Raw genomic sequence first — 20459 nt, 5'->3', positions numbered from 1 at the left:
GTGCCATTCATGTTCCAATTGTCAGCCAGTTGGAGCACAGTAAAGCACAACCTAAGCACAACCTAAGCACAACACATTGAGAGGATCAAGTCCCGAGGCGCGATTTCTTCTCATCTAATGATGATCAGTCTTCACATTCGTCAATTTGTTCTGAGTCAGTGCCTTCTTAAACATGGCCTTGCTGCTGTGACAGATCCTCCATTTCAGTCGCAGTGACTCTGTGAACTGAGTGAACCGAGATCTCTTCGTCACTTGAGTGACACTGTGATCACGTTATTAGAAGATGTCTACATAATTAGAAGATTTGACCAACGCCAAGTAGTGTTTATTCATGATACTGAGAGGCCATAGACCTCTGGTACATGTCATACAGTAATAGGTGTATGACAGTTTTTAAAAGGTAACATATTCTGGACTTTTAAGGTTCATAGCATGCAACATGTGCATTGCAATTGACAGTTGTTGTCGTTATTACAACATTGTTACCAGACACTAACGAAACAAACTTCTGTAAACTAGGATAACAGATGTAATATTTATCAATGAACTGTTTTCTGAGTTCATCATGCAACGGACATACTTTTATCAAAATAGTGCATGTAGTAATATCAATACTAATCAGTACAAGTGTATCTGAGACCATAAACATATGATGGTAGAATTAATAGTTTATATAATGGACAACTGCTTGCTCCTCATTTTAAGAGCGAAGAATGTAAACTTGGCAAGATTATTTATTGTGAAAGCATTACTGGTGGTAAATAAAACTTTACATTTATGCTCTGATGGAGATGTATAATAACAACTTGGCAGAAAGTTTTAATCTAAGATCGTCATAAAACGGACAAACTAAACAAACATGATGGTTTTCTGTTTCTACATTTGGAATCATACAAAATGGACAAAGTCTTTCACATATTGGAATACTTAACTTTCTACCCTGTGATACCATAAGATCACTGCTCGACGTTTGAAACTGTGAGAGATCGAGTAATCCTAAATGCAGCAATATTCACAACACTTAAATCATTTTCATATTCATTTGATAGTTTAATTGTTTTATCCAAATATAATGAAGATAATTTGTCAAAAGGTTCAAAGAGACACTGTTTATCAATATCAATCTTATTCTAAAAGCGGATATAAATGAATGAATACAAGAAACTGATTGTCTATTCCAAATTTCACCATATCCAAAGGAAAATAACGGTTACAGGCCGGCAAAGCCACATTTCGAAAATAGATAGCCCAAATTGATGTGGCTCTCGCGGCAATGGTTATGGTTGCGTGATTGTATAATGTGGCTCTCGCGGGTATGCTGTCAAAACATGCTTTGTGATTCTAACAGGTTACCGTATATAACAAAACAAGTCTTGTTTTCTCATGTTTTATTCAACAAGGATAACATATTCATCAAAACTTTACATTGATGAATATGAATAGCATAATGGATTTCATGTCATTACTGCAGATGAAGGAGGTCGCCCACGTGGTCAGCATATTCCATCTCACTCAGGTGTTGGTTCAGGAGCTGGATCTTGAGGGACGCAATACGTGCATCGATTGCCTTGTACTTCTTTCTTCGTGAAGGTTCTGACCACTGGTGAGAGAGTCTCAGGACTGTCACCTCTTTGAGTGACTGCTCTCGCTGAAATAGCTTCACTACCTCCTTGAACCCAACTGGTTGTCACGTAGTCCATGAAGGCAGTCACTTTAGGGCCAGCAGGAGAGTCAGCAATGGCATCAAGCGACACATCATCCACTTTGTCACGAGGTACTAGAGGGAGGGCAGCAGCTCTTCTCACAGTACAGTGACGTTGTCTTACACTTTGCAGCACGTTTGTTCCAGTATTTATATTTTATTATTTTCTTTCTTTCCGCGTCCCAATCAAACCCTCTAATCGAAAACTTAATAAAAAACAATATTAGCCCTAGAAACCAAGCCCTAGCCCGGAAACATCCACTACTTACTCCAATTTCCTAGAAACATAATTGGGGCGAACCGGGATTCGAACCCACAACCATAGGTTTCTGGCGTGCCCAAGGGACGCAACTCTGCACAGCGAATCGCGGCGCCTTAGACGACTGGGCCACCCGTGCCCCCCATTTAGAGACAACTGACACAGGATACGTACAATTTATTCCATAAATATCATGAACTACTGACATATATATGATCAGTCAAATCGTCCATAATGCAAGGGATGCGTGGAAATTTGACAGTGAATGCGTGCTTCAAATAATTGCTGCCACCAACCTTTTGAAGTGTTGGTATCCTTACCATATGTCCTTCATGACCAGTGTACATCAATTTCCTCAAAAATAAAGGAAGCATACCACTTTCGTGAACTGGGGTGTAACGTTGCGATCAGGATAATTGCACTTCCATGACGACGTCTGTTCCAGTCCACACTTAGCAGTGCGAGTCCACTGATGAAATATATATCATGCAGTAGTTGAACATGGACACCCAACTGAGAAACAGTATACTGACTCCGAGCCGACCAGTCCTCGTTTTATGCCCTTAATGCCGAGCGTCAGGCAGGTTAACAACAAGTACATTTAACGTCATTTGGTATGGCGTGGCGAGTGAATTGAAACACCGATCTTCCGTTCTCCGGGTAGATGCTCTGCTATGATGATCCACAAGACCACGGAATCGACCCCACTCTCTTATCATCCAAAACAGGCCCCCACAGGAGATATCGCTTGGATTAGATCAAACGATATCTACACTGTAGATATCGCTGCAATGAAATTACATCACAATGCTTTGCAGACCATTGTGACGTCACTTATTACCATGACGTCACAATCAAATGACATCACTAATGGCTCTGCTACTGAAGCTGTTTGCAGTACTTTTTACACTGAAGACACTGCTAATTACTGTCTACAAATTGAAAAAGTTGAAAGAATGATGTTGGATGATAAATAAAATCTCACCCTCGTGTCTTTTGATATAAAATATATCAACACTCGTTGATAAAAGTGGCAAAAATCCTCGGAAAGCCTCGGACTTTTTCCACTTTTATCAACTCGTGTTGATATATTTCATATCAAAAGACACTCGGGGGGGATTCTCTTTTTAAAGAAACATATTAATTTGATCAACTAACCTGTTATCTTATTGTGAAAGTTGTCTGAGGAAACGCTCTCTTCAATCAGGTATGCAGGAAGTCCTTGAACATATTTGCTGAAGTTCCATTTCGTCACAGGCAGCATATTATATCTGAAACCTGTGTTTTCATAAACATCGATATTATGCGCTTATTAAGATTTTATATTGCTGGGCCCACTTGCACAAAGCGATCTTCGTGCGACGACTATTGTAAGCTTATGTCAAAGTATGGGAGTTACGATCATCTTAGGGCTAAGATCGCTTTGTGCAAGTGGGCCCTGGTAGTAAGAGGCGAGCCTAGTGGTTAAAGCATTGGCTCTTCACGCCGAAGACCCGGGTTCGATTCCCGATATGGGTACAATGTGTGAAGCCCGTTTTTAATGTCCCCCGGAATAGTGCTATAAGCGGCGTAAAACTAAATTCACTTACTCACTCACACACTCTCAGTAACAGATGTTGTGGACGAAATGTTAGACATCAAAGTAATACTTGCATAGACCTTAACTTATCTGCTCGAGAATATCAGTTAGGTATCCTTGCCACCGCTTATCAAAGACCCGCAAGCATAAGGCACTGTCTTTGATGGCACTCGGTGGCGGATGAGGAGACGAGGAAAGATGTCTCTACTACTGCGGCGCCAAAAACAAATCATGTCAGAAAATTACTTGAAATAGACCATGGGATCAGCGAATTAAACTGTAGAACTGGTTTGAGAGAAATGGTTCAGATATCAGCCAGGATCTAGAGATGGACCGCTGTCAAAAATGTCCCAAAAATTGGTGAGGGGTTGAGCCTACCATATCGACCATTGCTCCAGTAGTACATGTTTTTGCAGAGCCTTTGCCCACAGCCCAGTACGTCCTCGTGTGCCCTGATTCGAGCGGAAAGGTCTATGGTTCCTGATTTGCTAACTCCCAGAATGTGATAGTACGGGAGACAGCGTAGTTCACGTTGTCCAGCCTCATCAGAATACCAGCATGGGTTCTTGTAGTTTTGAAGGAACGCAGGCCTTTCCTGTATTAAAACAGCAATACTTACTTTTTGATATTGCGGCTGCTATGTGTAATGAAATGAATATATAATGTGTTCAAAAGCTTAAGAACACGAATAGTATAATTACAAATCACGATGTACTTTCAGTTTACTTTTAGAATTGGGGCGGTTGGTTAGCCTTGTGGTTAAACCATTCGCTCGTCACGTACCAGGCTCGATGTCCCACATGGTTACAATGTGCGAAGCCTATGTCTGGTGTTCCCCGCCGTTATATTGATGGAATATTGCTAAAAGCGGCGAAAACCATGCTCACTCACTCGCTACAAGTTTTGTTGTAAAACAGGTATGCGCTCAGGCACCCGTGACTAACCACGTACCATACAAAAAAGGTCTTCTGGCTGGTGTGCCTTTGCGCCAATACACTTCGTGTTTGGTATATGACTGTCTCGAGATGCACTTCCAGCGTTTATAGATATTTTCTTCGGCGATACATAAATCATCTGTCTGCCATGGTATAGCAGATACCACAGTAAAATACAGAGTAGACACGTAGAGAAAATCACGATCTGTAGGAATCTCTTTGTCACGATATTGGTTCGCTGGAAACAAACAAGCTAACCTGTGAATCATCATATATCAATGGATATCATATGCCTAAAAGCAAATGTTATTATGACGTGAACTTGTTTCACTTACAAACCTTTATGTACATATTTTTATTTGAACCAGGGAAAATGTTTATAAAAAGCTCGTGACTGTCTGAATGTGCGTTTAGGTGAGTTGAAATGGGGTTTAAGGCCGCGTTCAAGATTATTGCACATAGCGACGTGCATGCACGTGTGTGTCTACTTGTCGTGACTTATGCCGGTTTTTACAGCTGGACCACTGAGATACCATGCCGCTGGTTAACATGGATAGCCCACTCCGACACAGCCTACCAGCCCCTGTATTACCCCTTTAAAGCAAAGCGCCAGGAAGGGTAAAACAAGTACCATATTTTAAACATCTATTGGTATGACGCGGTTGGGGATCTAACGACCGATCCTCTGCTCTCCGGGCTGACGCTTTATCCACTGGACCAAGATGCAAGTCGAAGTCTGAATGTATTGGTAAGGATCAATATACAGTGTTCACGTCATTTCCAGTGGTAATGAATACAGTGCAGAGTTGACAAGGGCTTAAACTGATTTGAGCTTTCACTACTGTATGAAATATGGTTTGTTAACAGAACAAAATGCATACATTTTACAGATTAAGAGTGAAACCACTCGATGTATTTTGGTGAGAACACATCATTTGTCCTAAAGGGTACAACCCAGCCCACATTTCGAGGTGCTACTGGGTGAGTATGAAACAAGAGCAGAGTTTCAGAAGTTGAAAACAAAACATTAATTTTAGAGGATGACAATGACGAAAAACTTTATGGCGACAGACAGACTACAGATAAAGACATCATACATGTATAAACCTGCTTTGTAAAAGCTGACAATACAAATAAAGATAATGAAGGCCATTTGGAGAATAACACCGCCACTATGACCTGTCATAGGGATCATGACATCTTGATTGGTGAAGCAAATAAGTATGAATGTATGCATAGTTAAAGCAGTCATTCTATATATATTATGAGGACAGAGGTTCGACCAAACTATGAGATTTCCCAGTTTCTAGCAGTAACTTATCACAGGCTATACTATACAAACTGGCCTCTATTCTAAAACAAAAGGGAAGACCCGGCTAGAGACAACGCTTGACCCCCATTCTCTGTCAGTCGCCAGCTGGGAGTCGGGGTATGTTGACTTCAGTCACCAGGATCAACTGAACGGGGTGTAGCCATATTGTCTTGCGAGTTCCGTGTGTCATGTGAAAATCCAGTCCAATGATTACACTCAGAACGCCTAGCAGCTGTCCTTGTGATGTGTAACATGATAAGAGACTACAAAATTAATGAAATACGACTCGGACGTCGGTTGTATAGTTTCCCAATTAGATCCTACATTTTTGTGTTCGATAACATCTGTCATGATCAATATGAGAAATATACTTACCTTCAGTCTGAGCAGCAGTTTGTTGGTCATGGTGATGTGTTGCAGATGACAAGTGCGTATCGTGATTAAGGGTCATTAATATACTTCCAGAAACAACTTGCACCTGAAAATGAAGAGAAAACAGGTAAGGTCATTATACCCATTGCCACATTTGCAGTAACATTAATGCTGAAATAATATAACCCAAACCAAGCGGTTATCGACTGATTGTGCATAAACTGCCAGGCAAAATAAAGTATACACAAATGTTTGATAGTGTCTAACATGTAACAAACTACTATCATATTTGTGTTTTGGATCTGAAGTTTGTGTTTCGGTTACGTTACTATGAGGTTTGTAACTTTCAAATGTATATTTTCTTTTGTCCGGCAGTGTTGATTAATCAACGCGATAACATGAGTCACTTTCGGATTGTCCGGGAAGTTCAGTTCTTAAAATCCCCTACTCCCCAATAGTGACAAATGTAACGATTTTTGTATTCGGAGGTCACAGGTTAGAAGACATATTTTCGGAAAAAACTTAATCTATCTGTGTGACTGTCATCAGACTGACAGCAGATTAACTCGAAGTACGAACAGGGCTATTAATGCTGTGTCAAGCAGGTGACGTCACACCTTGGCGTTGTGCTCCCCGTAAAAACCGGTCAACCAAATGGCTAGGGTTTGCAAGACGGCGCTCTCCAATCAGACATCTAAATTCTGTAACATATATACATGCACAAAAGTTAAGCGCCACCATATTCATAGTCTCTTGATTTCACGTGTGGGAATCAGAAATACGAAATATGATGATGTATGACTGAATTAGGCTTCCATAGTTTCATGAACCCAAATTTGTCCAGATACCACAAGGAAAGCGTGTTTTACGTGTTGCTGCATTTCCCCTACCCTATAAATAGTGAAATTCAAGTTTCAGACACGTGGTTGAATTTTGCTCCTGTGTGAGATTCCCCTTCCAATAGAGGTTGAAAATCACCCATGGTGAGGAGAAAGTGAACGACGCTGAAGGACAGCATAGTGAAGGAAGGAAGTCATAGGCATGAAAAATGCTGGCATATCATGCAGGGCCATTGCAAGACAAATGGGTCGTCATTACAGTGTTATCATTCGTTTGATTGTCAAACATGGTCAAACCAATGATGTCAATGACAGGCATAGGTCTGGTAGGCCAAGAAAGACCTCTAACAGAGAGGATAGACGTCTTTTCAGGATAGTCAGACGAAATCCATTTGCCACTTCAGCAAATTTAAGACTGCAGTGGATTACCCATCAGAGACTCTCGACGATGACTGTAATGCGTCGCCTCAGAGCGGCTGGTTATAACGCCAGAAGACCAGTAAAACGTCCTTAACTGACTGAGAGGCACATGCGGAATCGTCTGATATGGTGTCGTGCCCGTAGTCGATTGAACTTGGCCAACTGGAGAAGGATCCATTGGTCTGACGAGTGTCGAATGCTGCTACGAACTGTTGATGGTCGAATACGTGTTTGGAGGCAACGTAACACTCGTTTTGCACCGAGGGACATCCAGAAGAGCTTAGCATGTGTCATGATTTTGGGTTGTGTTTCCTTCGGCTGCAAACTTCCGCTGGTGACAATTCGTGGAAACCTGAATGGCCAACCATACCAAGATGCCGTTCTTCGTCCAGTGGTAGTCCCTCATTTTGACAACCATCCTCTTCAGACAAGACCTGTTTACATGGACGACAATGCTAGACCACACAGATCTCGGGCAGTTTCGGCTTATTTGCGTCAAGAACCTATTGCCACTCTTCCTTGGCCGGCCTGTAGTCCGGATCTTAATCCGATTTAGCATCTCTGGGACGATCTTGGCCGGAAAATCAGACATCGTGATCCCACAGTTCAAAATCTCGCTGGACTTGAAGCCGCACTTCATGAAGAATGGATCCGTTTGCCTCAGAGAAGCATTCAACGACTTGTAATGAGTATGGGGCATAGGGTTGAAGCTGTGGTCAATGTCCGTGGATCATACACACGTTACTGACGTTTCTGTGTTGCAATAGACTTTGCACTCCTTAGGGTGTCTAGGTAACACCTGATATGGTCTGCTGATATCATGACAGTTACATGACAAAAAAGGTTTTTCAATGTTTTCTAATCCTTCAATTTCTGGTCTTCGGTAAAATTCCATTCTGCACATATTCTTTTGGAACACAAGATAAACTTGCTTTTGCTTAACGTTTGCATCACATGAGGTTTACATATACGGCTTATAACAATCGTACATCTCGTTATAATAGTCATCATTAAGTGCCAAAAGTAACAGCTCACAAATATGGTGGGCGGCGCTTAACTTTTGTGCATGTGTATATAATGGTTTAGGATAATATGGAAACTTGCAAAATTATTGTTGCCAAATACTTAGCTATTGTGGAATAAACAGGTTTGATATGCAGTTGGCTTGTCATATGCCTATGTATAGTACATATATAATTGATATTTTGAAATGTCAGTCAATCAGCCTGATAGTTGTACTTTACATCCTCAAATAACCTTAACAAATGTTCATGTAAAAGAATTATGATATTCATTTCCAGTGGACCATGGGGAGAGAAGGCATCCTGCTGATCGTGATTCTGACACAGTGTCTACTCTGTTTTTGTGTGTGGCATTACGTTTGTATTGGCAATCAAAGGACCTGGACAGCGTGGAAGGAAACAATATTTCATGGTGGAAGACACACACCAAACATGCAATGCATTGGCGAAAAAGCGCAACAGACAGAAGACATTCTTTGTATTGTACGTGCATAGTATGCCAAGGAAAAGTACGCATACGTTTCGTTCACGATAAGAACACTAAAAGTAAATTATCTTCATTTTCGTGATCGGGGTGTGTTTGAGATCATATATGGCATATCGGTAACCTTATAAGTAGCTTTTTTAAAAAGTGTGAATATAAAGTGATGCTGTTGCTGTTTAAATACAGGAAAGGCCTACGTTCCTTAAAAACTACACAAGCTTTTGAACACATTAAGTATCTATTTCATTACAAATAGCAGCCGCAATATTAAAAAGTAAGTATTGCTGTTTTAATACAGGAAAGGCCTGCGTTCCTTCAAAACTACAAGAACCCATGCTGGTATTCTGATGAGGCTGGACAACGTGAACTACGCTGTCTCCCGTACTATCACATTCTGGGAGTCAGCAAATCAGGAACAGGAGACCTTTCCGCTCGAATCAGGGCACACGAGGACGTACTGGGCTGTGGGTACAGACTCGGCAAAAGCATGTACTACTGGAGCAATACTCGATATGGTAGGCCCAACCCGTCACCAATTTTCATCCGTTCTGATACTGTACCAGTTGTTTCAGAACAACTATGCTGGAGCTTTCTTTATGGGTCGGGGGTGGGTGGGGGCACGAGTGGCCCAGTCGTCTATGGCGCCGTAATTCGCTGTGCAGAGTTGCGTCCTTTGGGCATGCCAGAAACCTATGATTGTAGTGTCGAATCACGTTTGCTTGTTAGTTTGTTTGTTGTTTAACGCCGAACTCAGCAATATTTCAGCTATATGACGGCGGTCCATAAATAATCGAACCTGGATCAGACAATCCAGTGATTAATATCAAGAGCATCGATCAACGTAATTGGGATCGATGACATGCATCAACCAAGTCAGCGAGCCTGACCACCCGATCCCGTTAGTCGCCTTTTACGACAAGCATAGTCGCTTTTTACGGCAAGCATGGGTTGCTGAAGACCTATTCTACCCCGGAATCTTCACGAGGCGTCGAATGAAGGTTCGCCCCGATTATGTTTCTTTGTTTGTCGTGGGTTTGAGCAAAGTGGTAAACGTCTGAGACTTGCATCACTTCTAGATTTCCTCTAACGGTATGCGGACACTCCGTGATATAACTGGAACACTGTTGAGAGCGGTGTAAAATCACAGGGAAGGACGTATTGCTGAGGCACATCTTTCTTAAAAAACAACAGAGAATCATTTATTCGTTTATGGAAACGCGTATTCATACACCCATTTGCAACAACCCATAATAAAGATGTTTTTGGAAATGCAGGTTTGACGTATCAACTTAAGCGTGTCCGGCCATGTAACTTCAGCTGCTATATTCGAGGATTTCCTGCACACTGGATTGAAGGGAATGTTACTTCCACAAACTTTCACAATAAGATAACAGGTTTGTTTGTTTGATTGTTTATTCTTTAACGCCGCTCTCACCAATATTCCACCTAAATGACGGCCGTCTGTAAATAGTCGAGTCTGGACCAAACGATCCAGTGGTTGATATCACGAGCATCGATCCACCCAATTGGGATACGATGACATGCATCAACCAAGTCAGCGAGCCTGACTACCCTATCCCGAAAGTCGCCTCTAACGACAAGCATAGTCGCCTTTTACAGCCAGCATGGGTTGCTGAAGACCCATTCCACCCCGGATCTTAACAGGTTTGATAATAACATGAATATGTACCATTATGGGAGTCGTATACGATCTGCACTTCTGAGGAACAGTTTGATGAATAGTGGGTATTTTTACTTCTTTTAAGGATACCCAAAACTCCAAAGGGTTGGTGGTAACAAATATATAGAATACCGCCAGATCCCTTGCAAAGGGTTATGAACGATATACCGAATGAAATATATAAAGTATATGTCAGTTCATGGACAAATTTGTTGATAACAAAATAAGATGTACCCTGCATCAGTGCCAAAGGTTTCAACAGAGGTAAAGGGAAAATTAGTCATCCACATCGACTTTTGTAGATCTCTTTACCTTCAATCACATGAGGGGCGGTCGGGTAGCCTAGTGGTTAAAGCGTTGGATCGTCACGCCGAAGACCCGGGTTCGATTCCCGACATGGGTACAATGTGTGAAGCCCATTTATGGTGTCCCCCGCCGTGATATTGCTGGAATATTGCTAAAAGCGGCGTAAAACCATACTCACTCACTCACTCAATCACTCAATCACATGACATGTGGTGTATTTCGCCCTCCATTGCACGTTTCAGATACATTAAAAACACATGTTTCTAAACGTCCTCTAACACGCTTTGAAGATGACCTCAAAGTTGAAATGAACAATATATATATCACTTTGATATGTCCGAAAGGTGCTTTGTCAGTCACTATTATTATGATTATTATTATTATTTACAGATTAAATTACAAAATTCAGCGTTTGTGTGATCCTGGCACAGTCAGGCTAGGTAGGCTTATAATAAGCTCAGGGCCTTTGCCTTTAAGGTGGCAACCTTCCCTTGTGCCGCACTGAGGTCCTCATGGAAGGTATTCGGTGTTTCTTTTCTGTAAGTACTAGATGACTGCACGTTCCTCCATTTTGTCCATTGTGAAGGTCACAGACCTGTGCTTATTTTACCCACCTGTCACAGCGAAACTATTTTCTCAATTGACTCAGGTTTGTGGGAATATACGGATATACCTCTTTGACATGATATACTGTCCACAACAAAATCTTTCACTTCGCAATTCTTTCTATATGATATATTATATAAATAATGGAATATACATACTAAAGGATTGATCCTTTGATACAGGAGACGGAACTCCGACAGATTTCTATAATTTCCGGAGATGGAAAAGGATCCCTCAAAATGCAGGCCTCAGCGACCCTGTGGTTCTTAAACCTCACCTTATGAAGCACATGTATAACGATCCAAAATTCATTATAATCTTCAGGAATCCAACAGACAGGTAAGAAACCGAGCAACCGATACTACTTTACATGGTGATATGTTATCCAATAATAAATAAATTGCAAGTGATTCTACAGAATTTGTGTGGCTATCCAAACAATTTGTTTTGCGTTTTACGTTTCTATAAACCTAAACACAATTAGGCCACGCCCACTACCCGATATCTGTTTCTTGATTGGTTGCTGCTAGAGCTCATAATAATATCGTTGTCTAAATTCTGTACCAGAAGTAGTCTGTGAAATTATTATTGTTGATATATTTGTTTTTAGGAGTGAACATAAGTTTAATCTTATAGCCAGTATAAACGTAAAAGAATGTGCGCACGCTAGGTCAATTATTAATACAACTGGCTCCAATAAAATAAATGATAAACAATACTCCTTTCCGGATCACACATTGACATAAGCATAAAAAACGACCCACATTCCGAATACCGTTCAATTAAAAAACAGTTCCTTGATTTTGTACAAACAATTCAGGAGACCTAGTATTCCTTGAAATAATGAACTCTAGTTTGGTTAGTTTCACCAAGTTCAACCTTGCCACAACTACAGACTGACGTTATTTCTCAACACATGAAACTGTCGATGTGCAAATTCGTCTTTGAACGTATGAACACCAGTGCTCGATATATTAAGGTAGTGATTTTACATGTTTGATTGTGACTCATAAACACATGCTCATAGACGGAATGGACCCGTGACGATTCCGGGGTAGAATAGGTCTTCAGCAACCCATGCTTGCCGTAAAAGGTGACAATGCTTGTCGTAAAAGGCGACTAACGGGATCGGGTGGTCAGGCTTGCTGACTTGATTGATGCATGTCATCGATCCCAATTGCGTGGATCGATGCTCACGATATCAATCACTGGATTGTCTGGTCCAGACTCGATTATTTACAGACCGCCGTCATATTGCTGGAATATTGCTGAGTGCGGCGTTAAACAAAAAACAACAAAAAAACAAAACCATAGTCGGAATCGTTCAATCGACTCTTGGCAGATCGACTCTCGGCTTTTGGCAGATATGTCTTATGAAAATGAAAAGGATTTTGTCGCTTATATTGTAAAGATAGAAGTAAGTCATGAGTTGAATGAAGAAAGATAAGTTGATATGTCAATGCAAGATAATGGTCATCAACAATGTTTACGATGATCTCAGTGAGGTCAAGTCATCTTGTTTGAAATGCATCTTATTGCATAATACACCAAGTATAGCCATTTTCCGGTTTATTATCTTATGACTCTAATAATATTGTAATAATTACAGATTATACTCGGATTACATATTCCTGAACCATGGCGATTCCCCTCAGACCTTTCATAAACATGTGCTACAAGCTATTCAGATCGAGGAAGAATGTATGAGGAACAACACAACGAGGCAGTGTCTATTCAGCTTGGATGTTTCCAAACAACTGCCGGTAAGAAGCTAACTGTTGGCCCTCGGTCTGTCAAGGTTCAACTCCAATGAACTCACACAAAATAATTGGCAGTTCGTATGATTGTCAAAATTTGTCACCATCTCGAAGGATTTTTACACCATTTCATGTGATACATGTGATAATATGTTACGCTGCATTTCATTAGTATATCTGTATAACGACTGACTCTGTTGTGGAAACAAACGCTTTCCCAAAGCGAGAGATAATTTTTCTAGTTTAACCCCGCACTCGGCATCAGTCCAGCTATATGACGAAAATGATTGTCGATGAAAATAATCGAGTGTGGACCAGACAATCCGGTGATTGACATTGTTAGCATCAATAACGCAACTGGGATAAGATGACATGCGTCAGCCAAATCAGTGAGCCTGACCACTCGATCCCGATAGTCGCCTCCTAAGACAGCATGGGTTGCTGAAGACCGTATATATTCTCAAAATGTTTTAAGGCGATAATGTTTTATTCAGAATAACATTAGGTCATTGCATGGTGTCACTCAAGAAAAATGTACGATACTGTGATGTAATAAATTAATATGTACATGTGAAGGAGTCCGCGAAATGTCCACCATCCGATTTTAATCGGTAAAGGTGAATGAAGCTTCCCACAAATGGTGTTGTATGGGGATCGCCTCCGTGGTAGAGCGTCCGCCCGGAGAGCAGAAGGTCTTGGGTTTGATCCTGGGCCACGTCATACCAAAAGACGTTAAAAGATGGCACTTGTTGTTACCCTGTCTGGCGCTCGGCATTAACGGGCGAAAACTGGTCGGCTCGGAGTCAGTATACTGTGTGTGAGTGAGGTATCCGTCTTAAACTGCGGCATGATATCTCAGTGGGCTAGCACTATAAATCGGCATCAGTCCGGACTAGTACAAGAACACACGTGCATGCACGTCGCTATATAAGTGCAAAAAGTTTGGCCGCCACGTTAAATCCCATTTCATCTCACCTGGTGTTATATAGCCATAAGCTGTTTGAACTGAATTCACTCCTTAAGTGCGGATTCCTTTCATAAGTGAGATTTCCACATGGATTAAAGGCCGATACACCTGGTCCATTCAGACAGCTGAATAGCTTTTACATGAAATTTTACACAACATCAAAGTACCATCTTAAGCACAGCTGTATGTCCACAGTGCATTGCCATTTGCTTGTTTCAATTGTCGTACATCTGTATTATACATGCTTATCATCGCCTTCAGACACGCATCTTCATCGGATATTACTCAGTGTATATGAAGGAATGGCTGGACGTTTTCAGGAGGGAAAATTTCCTTACACTAAGGACAGAGGACTACCACCACGACATGAAGGGTACACTGCGAAAAGTGTATGATTATTTGAAATTAAGTAAGTTTTTGGATTGGTTTGGATTGTTGTTTAACGCCGCACTCAGCAATATTCCAGCTATATGACGTCGGTCTGTAAATAATCCAGTAATATCATGAGCATCGCAATTTGGATCAATGACATGCATCAACCAAGTCAGCGAGCCTGACCACCCGATCCCGTTAGTCGACTTTTGTCACAAGCATAGTCACCTTTTACGGCAAGCATGGGTTGCTGAAGACATATTCTACCCCGGATCAAACAAACAAACAAACAAACGGAATCTTCACGGGTCGAAATTGAGTAAGTTGTTAGAATATATTCCCAGAACAAATGTGATATGTTTTCATCATTAAGGTAACAAGAAGTATTGACAAGAAAAAACTTATTAACGATTTTAATAAATCTGGATTTAACGGATGAATTAATGTAATTTCAGATTACACTGAAGATTTCCTGAATAAGATTACTCGAATACCTCACATGCACGTCACTGAGAAGAAGAGAAAAGCTGGACCAATGCTTAATAAAACTCGTCTTTTGTTGGACAAATTGTACAGACCGTACCTTGAAGAGTTAGCTGATCTACTCCAAGACAAGAGGTTTCTCTGGATGACATGATTCACAGAATGATAATTACATTATGAACAATACACAGAAGAGCTAAAAAGATCTTGGGCGCGTTGCAAGCCACGAATCGCTTAGAGTAAGCAAGTTAATGGCTCACCCCGGGGTCTGCGACATATCGACGCGCTTGCACACTCTTCCAAAATGGCGGCGCAATTATCGCTTGGTTGCCTTGTCCTAATGAAGAACGGCATAGAAGAGGCTCGATGACTAGCCGATGCATTTATGACTACTTTGTAGAGTTGGAACAGACTGAGGACGGTGCGATGTTAGCTTTAGCTGCCTTTGCTAATTTCCAAGTTGATCCAGGCAAGAATTTCGCAGTCAAACTCAGCCGCCATTTTGGTTTGAGAACGAAGCGACCTCAGCCAGCGATTGTTGCGCTTGCAAGTGCCTGAAAGTTAGCGCACTGTTGTAAGGGAATCGCTGTCCATCGCTTGCAAGCGATTGGCGCTTTGCAACGCACTCCTGATGTTTGTTTATGTTGCTTAAACAATATGACTTATACATTCCGCATTTTTCATTAATGAAATACCCATTATGCTATGATACATACTTTACAATATATTGTCTTGTTTTGAAAAGAAGGCAATACATTCGTGGATTTATGTCTCCATTTACGGTGTTTCAGTTATATAATGGTGTTTCAGCTATATAACGGTGTTTCAGTTATATGACGGTGTTTCAATTATATAACGGTGTTTCAGTTAAATTCCTGTTTTACAGTATATAACGGTGTGCCGTTGAAGAAGTCTAAATGATACGGGTTGTATTACAATACCCGCTAAAACTGAACTATGTAAGTTATGTTACCTGGTAGATATATATGTTTCTATCTGAAATGGTATAGAATACCATTTACTCATCATAGTTCTATTGCAGACATGTGGAACACATTTCTAAATTTGACGCATCAGTGACTAAATTTAGTTCAGATGCCATTCCTTATTTTTGAACTGAAGAAACACAGGTACATGCCCCCAAATGGTTGGCTGGTTGGTTGGTTGTTTAACGCCGCACTCAGCTATATCACGGCGGTATGTAAATGATCGAGTCTGGACCAGACAATCCAGTGATTGATATCATCAGCCACTATACGCAATTGGAATCGATGACATGCATCAACCAAGTCAGCGAGCCTGACCACTTGATCCTATTAGTCGCCTACGACAAGCATAGTCGCCTTGTATGGGTTGCTGAAGACCTAATCTACCCCGGATCTTCACAGAAATATGTAGACCATATACATTATCCAGTGTAGCGCGACTGGAGCAGAACCTATATGGGTCATCAATTGAGTGAACTATTTGTTTCATGAAAATGAGAAAAAAAACATTGACAGTCAGACTTGGACAAATATCTAGACTATCACAATATTACGAAAGACACAGAAACTGACGAAGGAAAAAATAAACATGATTAAAAAATATTTGGCATGTGAAAATAGGGTACGTGAAGAGCAAGCGTCAGCTCACGGCAGAGATAACTAGAAACTTCTTAGGCTGTGATGACTGATGCAATAGAACCATGACGACTGTGATGATGTTGATGTAACAACCAGTTTTGACAATGAGGGAAATAGTAATTCTAAAAACACAAATACACGTGGTAGGTAGTTTGTTTGGTGTGTACAAAATTGCTGTCTCTCCTCTCTTCTCCACTGAACAAAACCGCTACTGCCTCCCACCATCAAAACCAAAACCACTACCCCCAAAAAAAAACAAAAACAAAACAAAACAACAACACTAAACAAACCCTCCCTCAATCCCCACCCAGAAAAACAAAAAGAACGCACAAAAAAACCAGAAAAACAAAAAAACAACCTCCAAACAAAAAACAACAACGAAAAATATAATAAAAAGCATCCTCACCACGACCACAAGCCGAACATTCCCTTATTGACAAGCCGACGGGGAGGCCTGGTCGTTTGCCTTGGGTAATGAATCAATCTATAATATTAACACACAGGGCCAACATCATGAGGCATCGTTTCACTCTTTGTCAACATGCACGAATGCAAAATGGAAGCACAAAGTATTATTCTGCTCACAATACTTACCCTCAATAGGAGAAGACCCGTTTGACGTCTCTTCGTCAGTTAGGACATCTAGCACAAATATACTCCTGCTTACCAATAAGTTCTCTTGTCCATGTGATCCATTATAATCGATACTGAATCAGGTCACCATACGATCAATACTCAGTCTCGAAAAGAAAAGAAAATACAACATTAATTATGAATGCTAAGACTTCTTCACAGAACGATACTATCATCACTGTTTGTTCACTCATGGGAACAGTTTTGAATTAAGAAATAAACGATGAGTGGGAGATGTTTATCGTACAATAAAACACGGCAAGGAGAATAACCATGAATGACGCCGTACGATAAACAACGACCACAATTCGTATATATCTTATACGAGATATCAACAGTCTCTTTAAGGGTGTTGATAAATTGTCACCACTGCCTTTTACGCCCAATGGAATCTGTTTCGACGGACAATCGGTTACTTCGGTTTTTCTCTGTCTTTGACGTTTTATTTCGATCTGTAGGCATATATGTGTCAACGAATTTGTTTTCTTCACGCATCATTTCAGTTATAAGCATGTCAGTGAGTGCGATTGCTAACTGTGTCAATCCATACTCTCGTCCTTCGACCACATTCTATACTAAGGGTCACTGACATTAACAACGCGTTGGTAACTGGAGTGGAACGCGTCTGTAACGACTGAGCAAGTCGTGACAAAAAACACATCATCTTCGCCACCATGGCAGACAGATACATTTAGATGATTTATTGAACTCACATTTTAAATCCTTATTTGGTATGAAATAAGTTGCTAATATACCGCCACTGAAATATTTAAATGGTTGGAGGATTTACAATTTTAAGACCCCGCTGTTAGCTTACCTGGGCGAGTGTCATGCATGGCGGGTTGTCCGTCAGTCACCCGTTAAGCTTCAATTTCCTCCCCGCTCCTGCTAAAATAATGAACCTGTGGGTTTATGACCAATACGACATGTCTCCATGTTTGACCGGCATCAGGAAGGATGAAAAAGGTTACAAGGCTTACCTGGATATGTAGTGAACATTTTAAAATGTCAATAAAGATAGCCACTTATAAGATATGTTGCAGTCAACACTGAAATATTTTCTGCATGAATACGGAATACACAGTCACAGTCACTAACCTAATAATGATTTGAAAAAACAATATGATCCCATAACAGGAAGAAACATACAGAGATGATGTTTTGTAGGCCAAAAATGCTTTTTGAAAGAATTTATTGATCATTGAAAAATCGAGATGCGAAAATCGATACGAATGTGATCAGCCCCACTTCTATCTAAACATACACCAAACTTCATTACGTTCTGAACAAATGTCCATTATTCAGATTTTCATTACTTCTTGAAAAAAACATAGATTGTCATCATTGGTGGAAACGAGCATATGAAGTTTCAGGTTCAGCAGTTGCAGGGGAGATGAGATAATTTGGTTATTTGGTGCAAACATTAGCTGAATACATCACGCCAATTCGTAGAAGAAGTCAAAACGTAAACAGTGTACGGTCGAAGACGGACGATTTGCAACGGCACAAGCCCAAAATGCTGTTCAGGCCAGGTGAGCTAAAACTCCTGGGGTTACTCTTCAGATCTGATTGTGCATGTGGTCAACGTTGCAAAGGACACAGGTGAGTTATCGGTTCACATTTTCGGTTCATATGTAAAGGAGTTGTTTGGCCCTTGTTTGTCCTCGTGTATGAATGCCTATGTATTGCAGTTAGAAGACTGCGTATTAACACCTATCTTATCCTGATCAGTTGGTATTGCATAGCAGTGTGTAAGAAAGAGTCTTTTGACTTTTCATATTTTGCGGAACTTCTTCTATTCCACCGGTGTAACGTTATAATGATCTTTTTAATTCATGGCACTTTTATTCATGCTTGAAGGCACCTAGACCCTATTTCCGTTTTATTACCCACTGGGTTAGACATAACCGAGTTCATAAACATCGGGGGGCACGGGTGGCCCAGTCGTCTTGGGCGCCGCGATTCGCTGTGCAGAGTTGCGTCCCTTGGGCACGACAGAAACCTATGATTGTGGGTTCGAATCCCGGTTCGCCCCGATTATGTTTCTAGGTTTGTCAGCACCATACCCGTGCTCGTGGGTTTCACCGAAGTGGTAAACGTCTGAGACCTGCATCACTTCGGGCTTTCCTCCCACATTAAGCTGACACGCCGTGATATAACTGGAATACTGTTAAAGCGGCGTTAAACCCAACTCACTCACTCACTCACTGATAAACATCGCATGTTCCCTAGAGCAAATATCATTTCACCGCACCAGTTTATAGTTTTCGTAATTCAGACGGCATTTTTGAAGGCATTCAAATATTAATAATTTCCTAATGTGGAAGTTTGAGATCGGTCACATGACTGCGAAACTGCAGTTCATTAGTGTATGAACGACACATTTTGACGTTCATTCGTTTTGCATGACACTGTATTCTTGAAATGTTGTAAACACTAACGGACTACTTCAACATTCCTTGGAATTCCAAAGCACGAATTATACAGAAGCGTTGTTTCTCATCCATCATGTGGGCCCTTTAGTCTTGAACTTGACGTTTTATCATACATTAGGGTAAGTCAGTGAGTTGGATTGCATGGCCTTGCAGGGATATTGTCGCTACAAGGCATCCTAGAAAACAAAACTTAGAACACCAACATCCAAACTACCGCAGTATCGACTCGATCCGTGTCTAGATAACAGTGGCAGCCCACAGCATTCTATAAATTTACCTCTGTATCTATTGGAGACATCTTTTCTATCACCTTTCAATGATAGATCAATTGATAAGTATGATTAACATTCTTAATACCTACAGGTTCACTAACAACTTCGGAAATATTTTCGGCCATTTTTTCGTCTTGTACTTGATTTAATGTATTACGACGCGCTGTCTTTGTTACTGACTTACTGGGGTAGTTCTTAACTCACCTTTCTCACTTACTGAGGATATTATTAGAATGCATTTGATCACAGAAACGACATACGCTCATGTCACCTCTCGTTTTGAGGAACCATTTTATTCCGCGATACAGCTGGTTGTTGTATGGTTGTCAGTGTAGACATGAAATCACAAGTACAAAATATAATTTGTATAGATCTAGCTCTACATTATCTGAGGTAAA

General features: G+C 40.8%; 1 protein-coding gene and 1 pseudogene across 1 annotated transcript in view; one reads left to right on the top strand and one right to left on the bottom strand.

The window, feature by feature from the left end:
- The window catches only part of LOC124149095 (carbohydrate sulfotransferase 15-like), a 37760-nt gene extending 33172 nt beyond the window's left edge, over positions 1 to 4588 (bottom strand). Inside the window, exons 1-2 of the mRNA XM_048380638.1 lie at positions 4492 to 4588; positions 3919 to 4135 (exon numbers count right to left, since the gene is read on the bottom strand). Coding sequence (XP_048236595.1) covers positions 3919 to 4135; positions 4492 to 4494 — 220 coding nt within the window. The 5' untranslated portion in view covers positions 4495 to 4588. The remainder of the gene's footprint in view (positions 1 to 3918; positions 4136 to 4491) is intronic.
- A 760-nt stretch (positions 4589 to 5348) lies between these two features.
- Positions 5349 to 15825, top strand: LOC124149094 (annotated as a pseudogene).
- Positions 15826 to 20459: the final 4634 nt, after the last annotated feature.

The sequence above is a fragment of the Haliotis rufescens genome, unplaced genomic scaffold (assembly GCF_023055435.1).
Source record: "Haliotis rufescens isolate VD_foot unplaced genomic scaffold, xgHalRufe1.0.p SCAF_32, whole genome shotgun sequence".
Lineage (NCBI taxonomy): Eukaryota > Metazoa > Mollusca > Gastropoda > Lepetellida > Haliotidae > Haliotis > Haliotis rufescens.
This window is presented reverse-complemented; position numbering and strand designations above follow the sequence as displayed.